The sequence below is a fragment of the Geotrypetes seraphini genome, chromosome 3, assembly GCF_902459505.1.
Source record: "Geotrypetes seraphini chromosome 3, aGeoSer1.1, whole genome shotgun sequence".
Taxonomy (NCBI): Eukaryota; Metazoa; Chordata; class Amphibia; order Gymnophiona; family Dermophiidae; genus Geotrypetes; species Geotrypetes seraphini.
This window is the reverse complement of record NC_047086.1, coordinates 276,158,167-276,175,609: the sequence shown is the minus strand read 5'-3', so window position 1 is coordinate 276,175,609 and position 17,443 is coordinate 276,158,167. Positions and strand designations below refer to the sequence as shown.

The following is a 17,443-nucleotide window of genomic DNA, read 5'->3' as shown; positions in this document are numbered from 1 at the left end:
CCTCCCAGGGTAACATTTCTCCCTCCCTCCTCTCCACCACTATCATGTACAACAATTCTCCCTCTTCCCCATGTATATCATCTCTTTCTCTCCCACTCCACACACCTACATCCAATATTTTTCTTTTTCTCTTCCCTCACCTGCCATCATCTCTTTCCTTCCCTCCCTTCCTAACCCCCAGTCTGTACAACCTCTGTCCTTGCCAACTCCCTCCCACCCATGCAACATCTGTCCTTCCTTTCCCAACCCCTCCTCCCCAGTAGCCCATACAGCATATCCTTCCCTAATTCCCAACCCCAGCCCTCCCCTCTCAGCTGGATCCTACGGTACAATCTGTCCCTAGCTCCCAACTCCCCCAACTCCCACCTTCCTGCTGCTGAAATTTAAAATCTTCGGGTAGCCGACAGCGCACTAAAGCCAGCCTCCTTCCATCGCCCTGCCCCGGAAGTGTTCTTTCTGCTGCACTTCCTCTTCCCACGTAGGCAGGATGCTAGAGAAAGAACATTTCTGGGGAAGGCGGAAGGCTGACTTTGTTGCACTGTCAGCTGCCCGAAGATTTTAAATTTCAGCAGTGGGGAGTCGGGACTCAAGGAGGTTCCTGGAGAGGGTTACACTACAGTGTAGTGTCAGCCGCAGTCATTGTGGGCAGCATAAAATGGCCAGGTGGGCCTTGTGTTTGACAAATGTGGTATAAACGTACATTAAACAATGAAGTAAAATGAAATACTGAAGTAAATGCATTATCACATTAATTGTATTTATCAATTTTATCTAAAAGGTGATCAATTAATAAGATTACAGATAGAGATAAATTAAACATAAGTATAAAATGAAATAATAATAAATACATTGATCATCTTCATTAACTTCAAAAAACTGTGCACCATAAAATCAATAGCGAAACTGGGAGTGGTACCGGAGGACTGGAGAAGGGCAGATGTTGAAGTGAGGAATTACAGGATGGTAAGTCTGACTTCTGTGATAAGCAAATTAATAGAAATGCTTTTAAAACAGAGAATGGTCAAGGTTCTGGAATCCTAGATTACAGGAACGGAGGCAACATGGATTCACTAGAGGTAGGTAGGTCTTTTCAGACAAATCTGATCAATTTCTTTGACTGGGTGACCTGAGTATTGGATAGAGGATGTGCGCTAGATGTGATGTATTTAGATTTTAGCAAAGCCTTTGACAGTGTTCCACACAGACATCTAATAAATAAACTGAGTGCCCTCAGGATGGGTCCCAAAGTGACGGGCTAGGTCAGGAACTGGTTGAGTGGAAGGCAACAGAGGGTAGTGATCAATGGAGATCACACTGAGGAAAGGGATGTTACCAGTGGTGTGCCTCAAGGTTCTGTTCTTGGGCCTGTTCTTTTTAACATTTTTATAAACGATATTGCTCAAGGGTTGTCTGGTAAGATTTGTCTCTTTGTGGACGATACCAAAATCTGCAATAGAGTAGACACGCTGGAAGGTGTGAATAACATGAAGAAAGACCTGGCGAAGCTTGAAGAATGATCTGAAATTTGGCAGCTAAAATTTAATGCTACGAAATGCAAGGTCATTCATTTGGGCTGAAAAAAACCTGAGGGAATGGTACAGTTTAGGGGGTGAAGAACCTATGTGTAGGACTGAAAAGCGGGACTTGGGTGTGATTGTATGTGATGATCTTAAGGTGGCCAAACAGGTTGAAAAGGTGACAGCGAAAGCTAGAAGGATGCTAGGGTGCATAGAGAGAGGTATGGCCAGTAGGAAAAAGGAGGTATTGATGCCTCTGTATAAGACTCTGGTGAGGCCTCATTTAGAATATTGTGTAAAATTCTGGAGCCGCACCTTCAAAAAGATATAAAAAGGACGGAGTCAGTTTAGAGGAAGGCTACTAAAGTCGTGTGTGGTCTTCATGATAAAGCTTAAAGATTTCAATCTGTATACTTTGGAGGAAAGGCGGGTGAGGGGAGATATGATAGACCTGTTCCCTCTAAGCTGAGCAGGAGTCCTCCACCCACAGTCTCACCAATAGAGGGTGCTGTTTTACTGTCACATTTTTCAATTGTGAGGGACAGGCAAGTTCTGCAGGACTCCAGGGAACATACCTGTCCTTAGCGACTGAAAATATTCCACCCCCTAGTGGTAGCAATGCAGCTGGAGGACACCTGCTCAGCTTAGAGGGAACACCTTCATAATATAAATGTGCATGAGTTGAGTCTCTTTCATTTGAAACTCTGCAATGAGAGGGCATAGGATGAAGTTAAGAGGTGATAGGCTCCGGAGTAATCTGAGGAAATACTTTTTTACGGAAAGGGTGGTAGATGCATGGAACAGTCTCCTGGAAGAGGTAGTGGAAATAGAGACTGTCTAAATTCAAGAGAATGAGATAATGGTTACTGTGGATGGGCAGACTAGATGGGCCATTTGGCCTTTATCTGCCATCATGTTTCTATATTTCTAATACATCTTATAAACAAACTGTATTATTCATAATTCAGATAAGGATGCATAGATTCCCTCATAATTAGTAATACAATACCCATTTTGATAATGTGATCATAAATATAAATACATAATTTATGTCAAATTTAATCAATACTAGAATAAAATTGATAAATACAATTAATGTGATAAAAATACTAATAAAAACCAAATCTAATTCATTATACAAACCAGCTGGTGTCACAGCGTCAAGTTCAAAGATTAAGGGCTCCTTTTACAAAGCCGCGCTAGCAGGTTTAGCGCACGCGACTTTTAATCACACGCTAACCCCTGCGCTGGCGAAAAACTATCACCTGCTCAAGAGGAGGCGGTAGCGGCTAGCACAGCTGGCGGTTTACCGTGCACTATTACGCGCATTAAACCGCTAGCACACCTTTGTAAAAGGTGCCCTAAATCTTGTTCTAGTAAAATTTGGTCCGAGTTACCACCATGTCATGGTAATTTTGCTATCTTAAAAACAAAAAACTTTAGATCTGCAAAGATTTAGGAAAAGTCAAAACAATGTTTTACCAAAGGGGCAGCAATGTTGGTTCTTCTAATATTGCTCCAAAGTTCAATCATCCTTACTCTGACTTTTCTTAAGTTTTCCCTACATAAAAGTAAGTGTTGTGAGTAGAACTTTGTTTTATGGGATATAGTTTGCCTGTACGTGAATGATGACTAGAGAGGATGAACAAACAGAGCAAGAACCACAAGGGAAGCAGTTAAACAGTTCAGAACTGTCATTGTCAGAGGGAAGGGCAGATGGTGCTATAATTTATTTGATGTTTCTATCCCATGTGTTGGCTATAGTAATTTTTATTCTGAAAATAGCAGTGTCTTTCTAGGATATGCTAATGTCTCCTTAAAATCCTTTGAAAATCCCTTGAAAATTTTAAATTTCACATAATATCTGGTTTATTTTTCTCTTCTTGAGGTTCCAGAAGTATATCCCTGCCAATTGCTCTTGCTTTGTAAATGCAAAATGCCTGGTCATAGATGCTGTTTGGTCTTCATAAATTTCTAAGTTACTGCGTAATCTACTACAGAAATGTAAAAATTGATTTTTATCCATTGGCTTCCTGTAAATTGTTTCAAAACCATACCAGTTTGAGATAAGGAGATCTAAAAAAGGAATGTAACATGGATGCAGTGCATTGTAAATTTTTATTCAATGAGTTGATCCAGACATAAAATTAATTCAACCTGCCAATACTATCTCTGCAAAAAATTAAAATGTCATCTATGTATCTCTTCCAAAAGCTAAGTTCGTTCTGAAATGGATGTGTGTTTAAAAAACAGGATTCAAAATCAGCTACATATAAAATCATGATATTGGGGAGGGGACATATTAGCCCATTGGAGTTTCCTTGATCTGTTTATAAAACTGCCCTTGGAAGCAAAAAAAAGTTCTCTTTAAGGGCTATGGAGGTAAGTTGAATTATATCCAAATTTGTCTGTCCTATGTAATCCACTGTGAATGTTAGCTTGTAACCCGTTCTGAGCTACTGGGAGGACGGGATAGAAATCAAATTAAATAAATAAATAAAACCTAAATAATAGGTACCCTTAAATTGGTGGTTCTCCTGTTTAGACATCAATAAGGATATATCTATAATAATAAAACTCTAGAGCGCGCATTCGCTCTTGAAACTCCGTGATTCCTGGCGTCGTGAGGTGTGCCTCCGTGCCGAATTCGATTTTCGAACACGGAGGCAGGCCAGAACACGGAGCAACTTCTCCCTCGCCGTCACTCACCACTAGAGGAGGTGGAGGATCCTCTGCGAACTCCAGCCGTCTCCCTCTCGAGCGCTCGGTCCTGTGAGTGCTGCGGCTCCGCTCGTGCTCCTCTCCTCTTCCCGCCTCTTGATTCCTGGAACACCAAGATGACGGCAGGTGCTGGGCCGGCAGCGGCAGCCATCTTCACTCACTGAGAGAGCTGGGACATGGGGAGCCATGACGGGAGGGGGGGAAGAGGAGGATGGAAGCACCATTGGTCAGGCCAAAGGAAATTGGTGCGAGGCTTACAAGTCCACGGGCGAGAAAAGCCCCTGACTGATGCCTCTGAATGTCGGAACCGGGCGTCCGGCAGCAACTTCCAGCAGCCGCAGCACTCTTAAAAACACGTTGCTTCGCGGCTTCTACTGCCCTGATTTGCTCTGCCCGACATGGCAGAGCCAATCAGGGCAGTAGAAGGCCGCGAAGCAGCGTGTTTAGAGTGCCGCAGCCGCTGCTAGAGTCTGCATGTTTGTCGGGACAGCGGGAAGGGGTGGGGGGGCAAGGGACTAGAGACAGTCAGGGAGGAACTGGAGGGGGAGAGGGAAAGGGGTCTGCTTTCTAGCCCCGTTAATGTAATGGGCTTAAACACTAGTATTGTATATAAGGCTTCAATATCAAGAACAACAAGCATCTATTCTTCAGTATTTCTGTCATAGCCATGCAATAAATTAATTATATGGGATGAATCTCTAACATGATGTAACTTGAAGGGTATTAACAAATGCAAACAACTTGATGCAATAAATTAATTATATGGGAGGAATCTCTAACATGATGTAACTTGAAGGGTATTAACAAATGCAAACAAAGGTTCTTAGACTATATTAAATTGTGTGTTTATATAAGAGAGCTCATTCACTACTATTACTTTTCACTGTTTTTAAAGATGGACTTTAGCCATGCTTACTTTTAAGAATCTTTTTGGGTGATATAGCATAAGATTGAAAGAAGGATACTATATAACAGTTATTTGGCGCCTGAAGTATCAGTTTATTCATACTTCTTTTTCATTGTGGTTTAAAGGGGGATTTTAGCCATGTTTAGTTTTAGGGATCTTTTCTGGTCTTAACATATAAGATTAACTGAAGAATATCTGAGGAAAGCCCGAAACGATATTATTTTGTGTTTCCACACAGGTTAATAAAATATATAATCCACACAGGCTAATAAAATATATAATCATTGGATACATTGCAGATACTAAAATGATATAAAAAGGGCAACTGCCATGGAAAGATATTAACATCTTATCTGATCAACTCATTGGTCATTAGAACACATCATAGTGAGCACTGCCTGTGACAAGACAGACAACTGCTATTCCAGCTGTCCGTGAGCAAGAAGAGACTTATATAACCTAACTGGGTGATGTAAGTCAAGGTAAGTAATCACTTTTTGTGGTGGTAAATGGAGCTCGCTCTGAAGAAAGGGATGATACCAGTAGTGTGCCTCAAGGTTCAATTCTTGGGCCTATTCTTTTTAACATTTTTGTAAGTGATATTGCTGAAATGCCTCTTTGCGGACGACACCAAAATCTGCAATAGACTAGACACCCCTGATGGTCTGAACAACATGAGGAATGACGTAGCTAAGCTTGAAGAATGGTCTGAAATTTGGCAGCTAAGAATTATGCTAAAAAATGCAAGGTCATGCAATTGGGCTTCAAAAACCTGAGGGAATGGTACAGTTTAGGAGTTGAAGAACTTTTGTGCACGAAAAAGGATCATTATTTGGGTGTGATAGTATATGATGATCTTAAGGTGGCCAAACAGGTTGAAAAGTCGACAGCAAAAGCTAGAAGGATACTTGGGTGCATATGGAGAGGTTGGCCAGTAGGAAAAAAGAGGTACTGATGCTCCTGAATAAGACTCTGGTGAGAACTCATTTAAATTATTGTGTATAAGTTTGGAGACTGCATCTTTAAAAAGATAAATAGTTCAGAGGAAGGCTACTAAAATAGTTGGTGATCATTATAAGGTTTATGGGAACAGACTTAAAGATCTCAATATGTATATTTTGGAGGAAAGGGAGGAGAGGCAAGATATGATAAAGACATTTAAATACCTATGTGGCGAAATGTGCACGAGGTAAATCGCTTTCAATTGAAATGAAACTCTGGAATGAGGGGACACAGGATGAAAGTGAAAGGGGATAAATTCAGATTCTCAAAATTTTAATGACGTCGCTAAAATGTTTTCAGACGGTTTAGTCTCAACACATTTTAGCAGCAGATTATCAAAACGGCTTATCTCTGTTTTTAGCAATATTTCTAGCCATCTCCGACACTGCCATGCAAATGGGCTCTTCAATATTAAAATGAGCACTCCGGTGGATTCTTCAAAATTGCCGAGCCATTCTTCAAGAGTGGTGTCAGCTTTTGTCGACAAAATTCAGTGACTGGTACAGTGACAGCACTGGTTAAAATCCCGGCATATCAGTGTCAGAGATGACTAGAAAAGCCATTTTGAGAAACGCTCGCCCCAGCCTAGGAGCGAGAGAGATCCACACACAACAATCCCCTGCAGTGGGAGAAATGTCCACTCTCTCCCACTGCCAAGCAACATCCTCCTCTGCAGCGGGAGAGATGTCCACTCTCGCTCATTGCCATGCGAACCCACTTCCCCACCCTGCATCGAGAGAGATGCCCACTCTCTCCCGCTGCCAAGTGACTCCCCCCAGCAGCGAGAGAGATACCCATTCACTCCCGCTGCATCACAACATCCCCCTGCATCCGACCCCTATGGTAGGGGTCTTAAACAACATGGGCCAATCAGAGCCCCAGGCCCCTCCTCAGTGCATCCCATAATGCACCAGGAAGGGGAAGGCCCATTTTGGAAGAGGCAGGCCAGCTAGCCAGAGGGAGTAGGCATCCCTCCGGTCAGCCATCTAATTAAAGGTAAGGCGGAGAGAGGTTAGAAACAAGGTGTTGGAGTTGTGATGCAGCGGGAGAGAATGGGCATCTCTCCCACTGCTGGGGGGGAGGGGGGAGGGTTCGCTTGGCAGCAGAAGAGAGTAGACATCTCTCCAGCTGCAGCAGGGGGGTGTTGTGTGGCAGCAGGAGAGATGCCTATTCTGTTGTTGTGGTTTGTTTGTTTTTTCTTTTAGCATTTTTCTGCGCATGTGACCATTGCTATCACCAGTGATGTGCACATGCAAATTCAGCAAGTCTTCGCTATTCTCCCCCAATCTCATTTATATGAGCGTTATTTGAAGAATGACTCACTTTTTAAATTTGCTAGCAGAACGGCTGCAGTAGCAGCCCGTCGTTTTTTAATGCGGTTTTTTTAAGAATCTAGGCCTCAGTGAGAACATCTATCCTTAGTACAGAAATTTGTTCAAATCACAACTCTCTTAGTTTTAAATTTGGAGTTTTGGTTTTAAGTTCTGCAGGTTGTTTCACAGCCCCCTCCATATAAGAAAAACTAAGTCCTTTGATAGAAGTGCATTACATTGTTGGTTCATAGAGGGCATTAAAATGATCTAAGCTAAATAACATATCTTTAAAACCTATTTTCTTATTATCAAAGCCAGAAATTGTTCTGTTTTGTCTGAGCTAGATTTACATGGCGATGGAGTTTCATGCTTTGATCTCTTAACTTGTCCTATTGATCACTTTCTCCTCAACAATGGATTTCCTGTCCTATTAATTCTCTTTCTTCCACCCCTCTTAAAGTCAATCAATTTGCACCTTTGCTTAATCTTTTGTAAACCGCATAGAACTTCACGGTACTGCGGTATATACATCCTGGGACTGTCTGCCAAGTCTCTTCCCTGAAGAAGCCCTTTCTGGAAACGTCAATCGCTCCTCCTAAACTTACTTGCTCCACTTCATCACTGACGCTGAAACCGTGGATTGAAGACAAAGTTTTATTTTATTTTTCTTTCCAGCTTATGATTTATCTTTAATCTTATCTATTGTTTTGCCTTTTGTCTTTGTTTTGTTCTATTTCTATCATTTAAATTTCTCCAGAATTATACTGTTCAACGGCTCCCCCTTCTGCTTCTATTCCTTTCTCTCCTCTCTTCTACCTTCCAAAGTATTTAGATCAATGCTGTCTTGTTAAAATGTTTATTTTATTTTTATTTTTCCTCTAACTCTACTTTTCACTTCTCTATTACCCTCCAGGTACTTTAGTTAGATTGTGAGCCTTCGGGACAGTAAGGGAATTTTTCAAGTACCTTTCTTATTTCTAATCTTAATGTATATTTTCTGTAAACCGCTTAGAACCTAACGGATGTAGCGGTATATAAGAAATAAATTACATTACATTACATATATAAACTGTTATTATTATTATTACTAGTCTTTAAGCCCGTTATATTAACGGGTGCTAGAATAGATGTGTGTGTCTTTCTTTCTTGCTTTCTGTCTCTCTCTTTCCTCGGCTGTCAACCATCACCCCTTGCCTGTTCCACCTGTCCAGCAGTAGGCCTTCTTCCTTCCTTTTACCTCCCCCTGTCCAGCAGCACTCCTTACCTGCTCCCCCTGTCCCTCTTCCCTGCTCCCCCTGTGCAGCAGCACTTCTTCCCTGCTCCCCAGTCACTCTTTCCTGCTCCCCCTGTCCAGCAGCACTTCTTCCCTGCTCCCCTGTTCCTCTTCCCTGCTCTCACTGTCCAGCAGCACTCCTTATTTTCTCCCCCTGACCCTCTTCCCTGCTCCCCCTGCCCAGCAGCACTCCTTACTTTCTCCCCCTGACCCTCTTCCCTGCTCCCCCTGTCCAGCAGCACTCCTTACCTGCTCCCCCTGTCCAGCATGCAGCTCCTCTTCTTTAAAACAGCCTACCGGCTGTAACATTTGTTTCCTGTGTCTCTCTCTCTCCTTAGTGTTTTGTTATTTTTTTTCAATCTGTCTCTTTAGCCCCCTGTCCTTCTGTGAGTGTCTGTGTGTCTCTCTCTCCTTGTCCTCTGTGTTTTGATATTTTTTTTCAATCTGTCTCTTTAGCCCCCTGTCCTTCTGTGAGTGTTTGTGTGTCTCTGTCCTTGTCCACTGTTGTTTGTTTGTTTTTTTAAATCTCTGTTTAGCTCCTGATCCCCTGTTCACGGATCTGAGTGTAGGGCTGTTTTGTAGGGCCGGGTCTGGCAGCGCCGTGTAGGGCGGAAGTGGGAGGCGGGACCTCAGCACCGGCCGGGCGGCCCCCAGGAGCTCCCAGCCGGCGGCGGCGTGCCATGGTGCAGGAAGAACAGAGATCGGATCAGGGAACACGGCACCATGAGAGCCGGGTGAGAGCTGCTACCCTCAGCTGTTTTTTTGTTTGTTTGTTTTTGTAGTTGAAAGCCGCCGCCGCCGCAATTAGGGTTCGCCGGCCGCCGTGAGAGCCGGGTGAGAGCGGCGACCCCCAGCTGTGTATTTTTTTTTTTAATTTTTATTTGAAAGCCGCCGCTGCAGCTCCTCTCTCGATCCTGGTGCAGTTCGAGAGAGGAGCCGGTACCATGCAGTGAGAGCCGGGGGTGAGGAAGGCCGCTGCAGCTGTGTAACTTTTTTTTTTAAATTTGAAAGCCGCCGCAGAACTATGCACAGTGAGAGGCGGGGCCGCGCATGCGCACTCGTGTTTCCGCGACGGATCAGGGAACACGACTTTTGAGTGCACATGCGCGGCCTAGCATTTTATTATATTAGATTAATACCCTATCCCTGTGATTGAAAAGTAGACGCTACCAGCTTAAATAGTTTTGGTGAAGCCACGTCAAGAATTTAGAAATCAAAAGTACTGGACACTAATTAAGAAAAAGACTATACATATGATAACATTTTTAGGGGTCCAGCATAGCTAAGCAGCCATGCGACCCCTCCCCCAAGAAATAAGTCACTCAAAGAAAAATACCACACACTACCCCATAAAACCCACTTATGCTGCAAATTAAAAATTTCTATAAATCACTCAAAGAAAAACACCACCCACTACCCCATAAAATCCACTTACGCTGCAAATTAAAAATTTCTAAGAGCAAAAAATCCATGTCTGGGTGACACATGGTCAAAAAAACTGAGAGGACTCAAAGTACTAACTGTATGGTAAGCCCTAACATACCAATAACAAAAAAGTAGAACTAAATGTGACACTATGACAAAGGGCTGTAATAATGAAAAAGTGCCCAATATAGTAGCAAGCTGATGGTTACAATGCCATTGAAAACATTCTGCTATGTCAATTTTAAACGAGCAACAAAATTTCAGCTAAATGCTTTATAACAGAGTTTCTCAACTTCAAGCCAAGTACCCCCTAAGTCTAATAAATATCAACTGAGTACCCCCGCCCAAGCTCCGCCCCAGTCCCCACTCCCATAATAGTACTAATTGTAATGTAATTTCTTCCATCCATTTTTCATACACATACAATATAATCTTAATACATAAAGGCAACCACAAAATTAAAAACCCCCCACAAAGAACATTGTACACAGAGAAAATGTTAATTATCATTTATATTCGGGGGATTTCAAAGAGGTTAAGACAGATGACTTTAAAATTTGCAATGTCAACTCAGTAACATTTATAGAAAAATAGACAAAAATAGTACAAAATAATGACACCAGATTTAAATTCTCAAACTGACATTTCGATCACTAAAATGAAAATAAAATCATTTTTCCTACCTTTGCTGTCTGGTGATTTCATGAGTCTTTGTTTGCACTTTCTTCTGACTGTGCATCCAATATTTCTTTCTTTCTGCCTCCTGCATTCTTCCTCTCCTCCAGACCTCATTCCATTCCCCAACATATCACTCTGTCCCTCCATGAGTCCAACTTTTATTCCTCTCTCCTACGCTCCCATTCGCTAACATGTCTCCCTCTCTCGTTCCCTCCCCTGCTGAAAAAGGAGTGAGAAAAGAGAGAGAGAGAGAGAGAGAGAGAGATCCAGGGTGCATCTCTCCCACTCCATCTACTGCCACATCCAACATTTCTCCATCCTTTCTACCAGTCCAACATCTCTTTCTCTCTGCCTCCTGCATGCTTCCTTTCCTCCAGTCCTCATTCCCTCCCCCAACAACATCTCTCTCTCTCTCTCCCTCCATGAGTTCAACTTTTTACCTCTCTCCCCTTTCCCTCTTCTCCTGAGTGTGACATTTCTCTTTCCCGCCCCATCCATCTCTCACTCTCTCTCCATGAGTCCAACACTTTCTGCCTCCTGCACACTTCCTCTCCTCCGAACCTCAATCCCTTCCCCAACCAACATCTCTCTCTATCCCTCCATGAGTCCAACTTTTCTTCCTCTCTCCTCCACTCCTATTGGCAACAAGTCTTCCACCTCGTCTACTGCCACATCCAGTATTTCACCCTCTCTCATCCCCTGGATCATGTGCAGCATTTTTCACCACTGCCCACCAGCCCCATGCCCATTTCTCCTTCTATCACACCTCTCCAGCACAATACCACATCTCTCCATCACTATGTCTAACATTCCTCCCCCTTGCAATCCCCTTCAAGCTGTCCCTCTGTTCCCTCTCCACAACCATATCCAACATTTATCCCTGTCATCCTTCTCTACCCCATGCATCTCCCTCTCCTCTATGACCAACATGTCTCCCTTTCTATTCCCTCCCTCCTATGTCTCAAGTTAGTGCCCCCATCCTCCCTCTCTTCTATGTCTCATGTTCATGTCCCCTCCCTTCCATCTGTGTCAAATTCATGCCCCATCCTCCTCCCTATGGTACACCATCAGTAGCACGCAGGACAACTGCGACCCAACAATTCTGCTCTGTCAAATGCGCAAGTGCAGCTCATAGGTGGTAACTGTGTCGGCTTCGGTGGCAGGCGGGCAAGCAGTGATTGAAGGAAGCGACATCAGCAGCGGAGGTGAGGCGGGCAGGAACGCGGGATCCCCAGTAGCAGCTGCCACCTCTACAGATGGGTGGGAATTGGCAGCCAGGCCGCGTACCCCCAACAAGCAGCTCGCGTATCCCCAAGGGTTAAGTGTACTGTGTGTTGAGAAACACTGCTTTATAAAATATTAGGATCAGAATAGAATAGAATAGCTTGATGGCATCTCTATTTTTCCTCTCTACTCGATTGTCAAGAGTTGCTCCTAAAACACTAACATAAACAGCATCCTATAGCCCCAGACAAACCAAAATAGTCAATTAAGAGATTAATGTAACAAGACACTAAGAATAGCAGGTTATATTTGTTCAACTTGTCATTTTAAGCAGTTAAATGTACATAGGGAGGAAATTTTTAAAAGCAGAGGTTTAGCTGGTTGATTTCTTTATAATAATGGAGATTCTGATCAACAATAAGAATATATCACCTATCCTACCTGTATGTGGTGCACTTGCAGCATAGAGAAGAGTTTATTGAAGCAGGCACTCAGTATAGGTACAGAAGATGACTGCATAATCACTTGGCTGGTCTGACTGGGAACATGTAGCCCCCGTAACAAAGAGTCATCAGTTCCGCTAGCAGTCTGAGACACTTGCAAGACAAGAGAGCAAGAGACAAAAAAAAAAAAAAGAAAGAAAGAAGGGAGAATATTCATAAGCAAGTTCAAATAGTTACACAACCACAGATTCCATTATATATTCACTACATAAAATGAAATTTCACAAAGCTAATTTTAACAGGTGACATTAAAGCAGCAGGATTACTAAATTGCTCAAGACAACTAACCTATTTCTTGGAACCACATCCTCCCTAGGGGGCTTGGAGGGGAAGTTATCAATGTGGGCTATGACTACGATGTGCTATTTTACTTTTAACCCAGATTAATAGTAACTAGGGGCCTCTTCTATCTGCTTCCGATGCTCATAGGAACTCTATGAGCGTCAGGAGCAGCTTGGGCCATTCAGCGTGGCTCACCGCGCTACAAACTGCTAGTGCAGTTTGATATAAAATGCCGGCCCTAGAGGTTTCATTGCATAAAAAGAGACCTATGGTAAAATAATCTGTCTTAATATAGCCTAAGTTAATAACGTTCCCCCTCTGATTGTTAGGATTCCATTTTTAACATTATAAAATATGGGGAATTTTTGACATCTGTTAATTCCTTTTCCTTGAGTACTGCCAGATCAGGACAGACAAGTAGATTTGTGTCTTTCTGTCAGCAAACAGAGCCAGAGAAAAACAGCACAGAGCTGACACTGCTCTACTTTATGAGGGTTTGGTGCTGCCTCCAGATTTTCAGTATCTTGTACTTAAAACTACTGAAGGCATTTTTTTTTTTTAAGATTCATATTATGAGCAAACAAAATCAATATAATAATAATAATAATCTTTATTCTTGTATACCGCCCAACCATAAGTTCCAGGCAGTTCACAACAAAGAAGGGCTGTTGGGGTGGAAAGGGGGGAATGGGGGGGGTCATGTACTTTTGAAGGTGATACCGATTTTCGGTGTTCACAATCTTGTCCCATTTCTTTGTTTACTTATTGCTTGTTATTTCTGGTTGTATTCATTTTCCTCAATAAAAAAGATTTACACTAACAAAGAAGGACTGTACAATCAGTGAAATATACATATAAATAGAGATACAACAATAATCAAGTTACAAACTAATCAAACAGATACGTTTGTAATAACTTTCTAAAAGCATAACATGATTGTGCTTGAGGAATCAGAATACTTATCCAGGAATTTATTTTTCCTAACTGAAATGCAAAAATCTTATCTAAAATTCTCTTATAACGACAAGCTTTTAAAGATGAATACATAAACAAACAATTATTTTGGGTATTTTTATTCGACTTATATAACTTAAATTGGGAGGATAGGTATCCTGGAGCCAAATCAAACAGAGCTTTAAAGCAGATGCAACCAAATTGAAACAAAATTCTTCCTTCAAATGGCAACCAATGAATTCGTTGAAAGGACTCACATGGTCACATTTTTTTAACCTGAAAATCAAACGCACTGCCATATTTTCTATTACTTGAATACGATTTAAGATTTTCTTATAAGATGCCAAGTAAATAATGTTGCAGTAGTCAAGGGCAGATAGAATTAAAGACTGAACCACTAATCTAAAAGATACTAAGTCAAAATATTTTTGATGGTTCGAGGTTTCCAAAGAATCACAAAGCATTTTTTAATCATTATCCAGCCATACATAGAAACTCAGAAACAAGTTTGTAACCCCAATCTCCCATACAGCACAGTTACTTACTGTAATAGGTGTTATCTGGGGACAGCAGGCAGATATTATCGCATGTGGCTGATGTCATTCATGGAGCCTGGTACAGACAGTGCTAAAGCGTACTGTCACTTTAAGCTTCTGCGAAGCTTCGAGACTGCCCGCTTTGCACATGTGCGAGTGCCTTCCCACCCGATGTCGGCTTGCAGTTCCCTCAGTACCGAAAGCAAGCTAAAAAGCCGACCAGGGGAGGTGGGAGGGATATGAGGATATCTGCCTGCTGTCCCCGGATAACACCTGTTAAGAGTAAATAACTTTATCCTTGGCTAAGTAGGCAGCATATTCTCACATGTAGTACTCCCTAGCTTACTAAAATGGGATGGAGGGAGAGTTGGCAGTTAGGAAGAAATAAATTCTGTAGCACTGCTTGGCTGAAATGACCATCTCATCTGGAATAGGATTCTAGACAGTAGTAAGATGTAAACGTGAGGACCAAGTAGCTACTTTGCAAATATCTCCAATGTGATTGGAATGCAAAAAAGCAGCTGATGCTACTATAGCTCAGAACTTGGATGCTGTAACACGTCCCTCAAGCTGCAGCCCCCAGCCTGAGCATAGCATAAGGATATGCAGGCCCCTAACCATGTGGAAATAGTTCATTTGGTTACAGGCAGACCCAATCTGTTAGGGTCAAAAGAGATTAACAGTTGAGAAGACCTCGGTATGTAGTAAGCCAAGATACTTTTACAGTCCAATGTATGAAGAGCTGTTTCTCCATGGTTCTCACACAAGATAATACAATGGATTGATTCAGGTGAAATTCAGTGACTACTTTTAAAAGGAGTTTAGGATCAGTTCTAAAACCACTTTATCGTGATGAAATACTGTAAATGGTGGATCACAAACCAACACATGTAGTTCACTCACTCGATGAGCGGAAGTGACACAAATCAAAAAGACTACTTTCAAGTGAGAAACTTAAGATGAGTAGTTGCCAGTGGCTCAAATGGCGGCTTCATCAGATTGGTGATGACTACATTGAGATCCCAGATAACTGAGAGGTGGTTTTAGTAGAGGTTTCAAGAGTACTTTCATAAACAGGGAAACAAGCGGATGAGTGGCTACAGGTTTATTGTTGAAAGGAGCGTGGTAAGCACTAATAGCATGGAGATGAACTCTAACTGAAAAAGTCTTACCGTATTTTCACGCATATAACGCGCGCGTTATACGCGTTTTTACCTACCGCGCATACCCCTCGCGCATTATATGCGTGAGCGCGGTATACAAAAGTTTTAAAACATAGTTCCCACCCCCGCCCGACGCCCGATTCACCCCCCCAGCAGGACCGCTCGCACCCCCATCCCGAACGACCGCTCGCACGCGCTCCCACCCGCACCCGCATCCACGATCGGAGCAAGAGGGAGCCCAAGCCCTCTTGCCCGGCCGACTCCCCGACGTCCGATACATCCCCCCCCCCGGCAGGACCACTCGCACCCCCACCCCGAAGGACCGCCGACTTCCCGACAATATCGGGCCAGAAGGGAGCCCAAACCCTCCTGGCCACGGCGACCCCCTAACCCCACCCCGCACTACATTACGGGCAGGAGGGATCCCAGGCCCTCCTGCCCTCGACGCAAACCCCCCTCCCTCCAACGATCGCCCCCCCCCAAGAACCTCCGACCGCCCCCCCCAGCCGACCCGCGACCCCCCTGGCGACCCCCTGGAGGGTTTGGGCTCCCTTCTGGCCCAACTACCAAAGGTACGGGGAAGGGGGGTGGGGGGGTCGTGGGGGTCGCCAGGGGGATCGCGGGTCGGCTGGGGGGCGGTCGGAGGTTCTTGGGGGGGGGGGCGGTCGGTGGGGGGGGGGGGGTTTGCGTCGAGGGCAGGAGGGCCTGGGGTCCCTCCTGCCCGTAATGTAGTGCGGGGTGGGGTTAGGGGGTCGCCGTGGCCAGGAGGATTTGGGCTCCCTCCTGGCCCGATATTGTTGGGGAGTCGGCGGTCCTTCGGGGGGAGGGATGTATCGGACGTCGGGGGGGGGCATCAGGCTTTCAGGATGGGGACAGACCTTCAAGGGGGGACAGTGCACGGAAGTCAGGGGGGGTGAACGGAGAGTCGGGACAGCGCACGGAAAGTCAGGGCGGGCGAAAGGAGCGTCGGGCAGCATGCGCGGTATACCCGTGAGCGCGGTATACCAAAGTTTTTGTACATATCATCGTGATTTCTGCGCGCTATACCCGTGTGCGCGTTTTATACGGGTGCGCGTTATTTGCGTGAAAATACGGTAATTCCAGAGTTGGATAAATGGAGAAAGTAGTCCAATACTGAAGGAATAGAAGATTACACCATGAAATGAAGCATGTTCATTTGAATCAATAGCATTGCTGAGTAGAAGGCTTTCTGGAAGCAGCTATAATAACTTGCACTGAGTCAGAAAGATTAAAATCTGCTGAAGTCACGTTGAGAGGTACCAAACTGTTAGGTGCAGAGATTGCAGATTGGGATGTAAAAGAGAACCTTGACTCTGAGTTAGTAGAGACAGAAAAATCAGTAATGGAACTGAATCCTAGACATTCAGTTGAAGTAGAAGGGAGAACCAAGGTTGTCTGGGCCAACAAGGAGCTATGAGAATCAAAGTGGCTGATTGTTGTTTGAGCTTGACTGCATCTTCAGAACCAGAGGGATTGGTGGAAATGCATACAGGAACTTACGGAAGAAATGCATCCACTTCCAAATGATGATGAGAGTACTGTCTGGAGCAGAATTGAGGTAACTTGTGGTTGTGGGGAGATGCAAAGAGGTCTATCTGAGAAGTCCACCAGTGAGAAGATGTGGCACAAAACGTTTGAGTTGAAAACCTACTTGTGCTGCTGAAGAAATCTGCTGAGCTTGTTAGCCAGGGCATTCTGTTTCCCTTGAACATAGACCACTTTGAGAAATATATTTCAACCAATTTCCCAGTTCCAAATTGTGTACGGCTTTGACGAAGAGGAAGAGAGCCTGTTCCCCTTTGTTTATGTAGTACATTGCTACTTGATTTGAACAAGGAGGACTTGGTTGGAAAGATGATTCTGAAACGTCTTGAGAGCATTGCTAATTGCTCGCAGTTCTAACAGATTGATATGAAATGCTTTC

The 17,443-nt window shown here is 43.7% G+C and overlaps 1 protein-coding gene across 4 annotated transcripts in view; it reads right to left on the bottom strand.

The window, feature by feature from the left end:
* Positions 1 to 17,443, bottom strand: part of BIRC6 (baculoviral IAP repeat containing 6) — a 1,530,571-nt gene that overhangs the window by 623,418 nt on the left and 889,710 nt on the right. For all 4 annotated transcript variants that reach the window (XM_033935681.1, XM_033935678.1, XM_033935679.1 and 1 more), the window contains one exon: positions 12,502 to 12,656. In XM_033935681.1, coding sequence (XP_033791572.1) covers positions 12,502 to 12,656 — 155 coding nt within the window. The remainder of the gene's footprint in view (positions 1 to 12,501; positions 12,657 to 17,443) is intronic.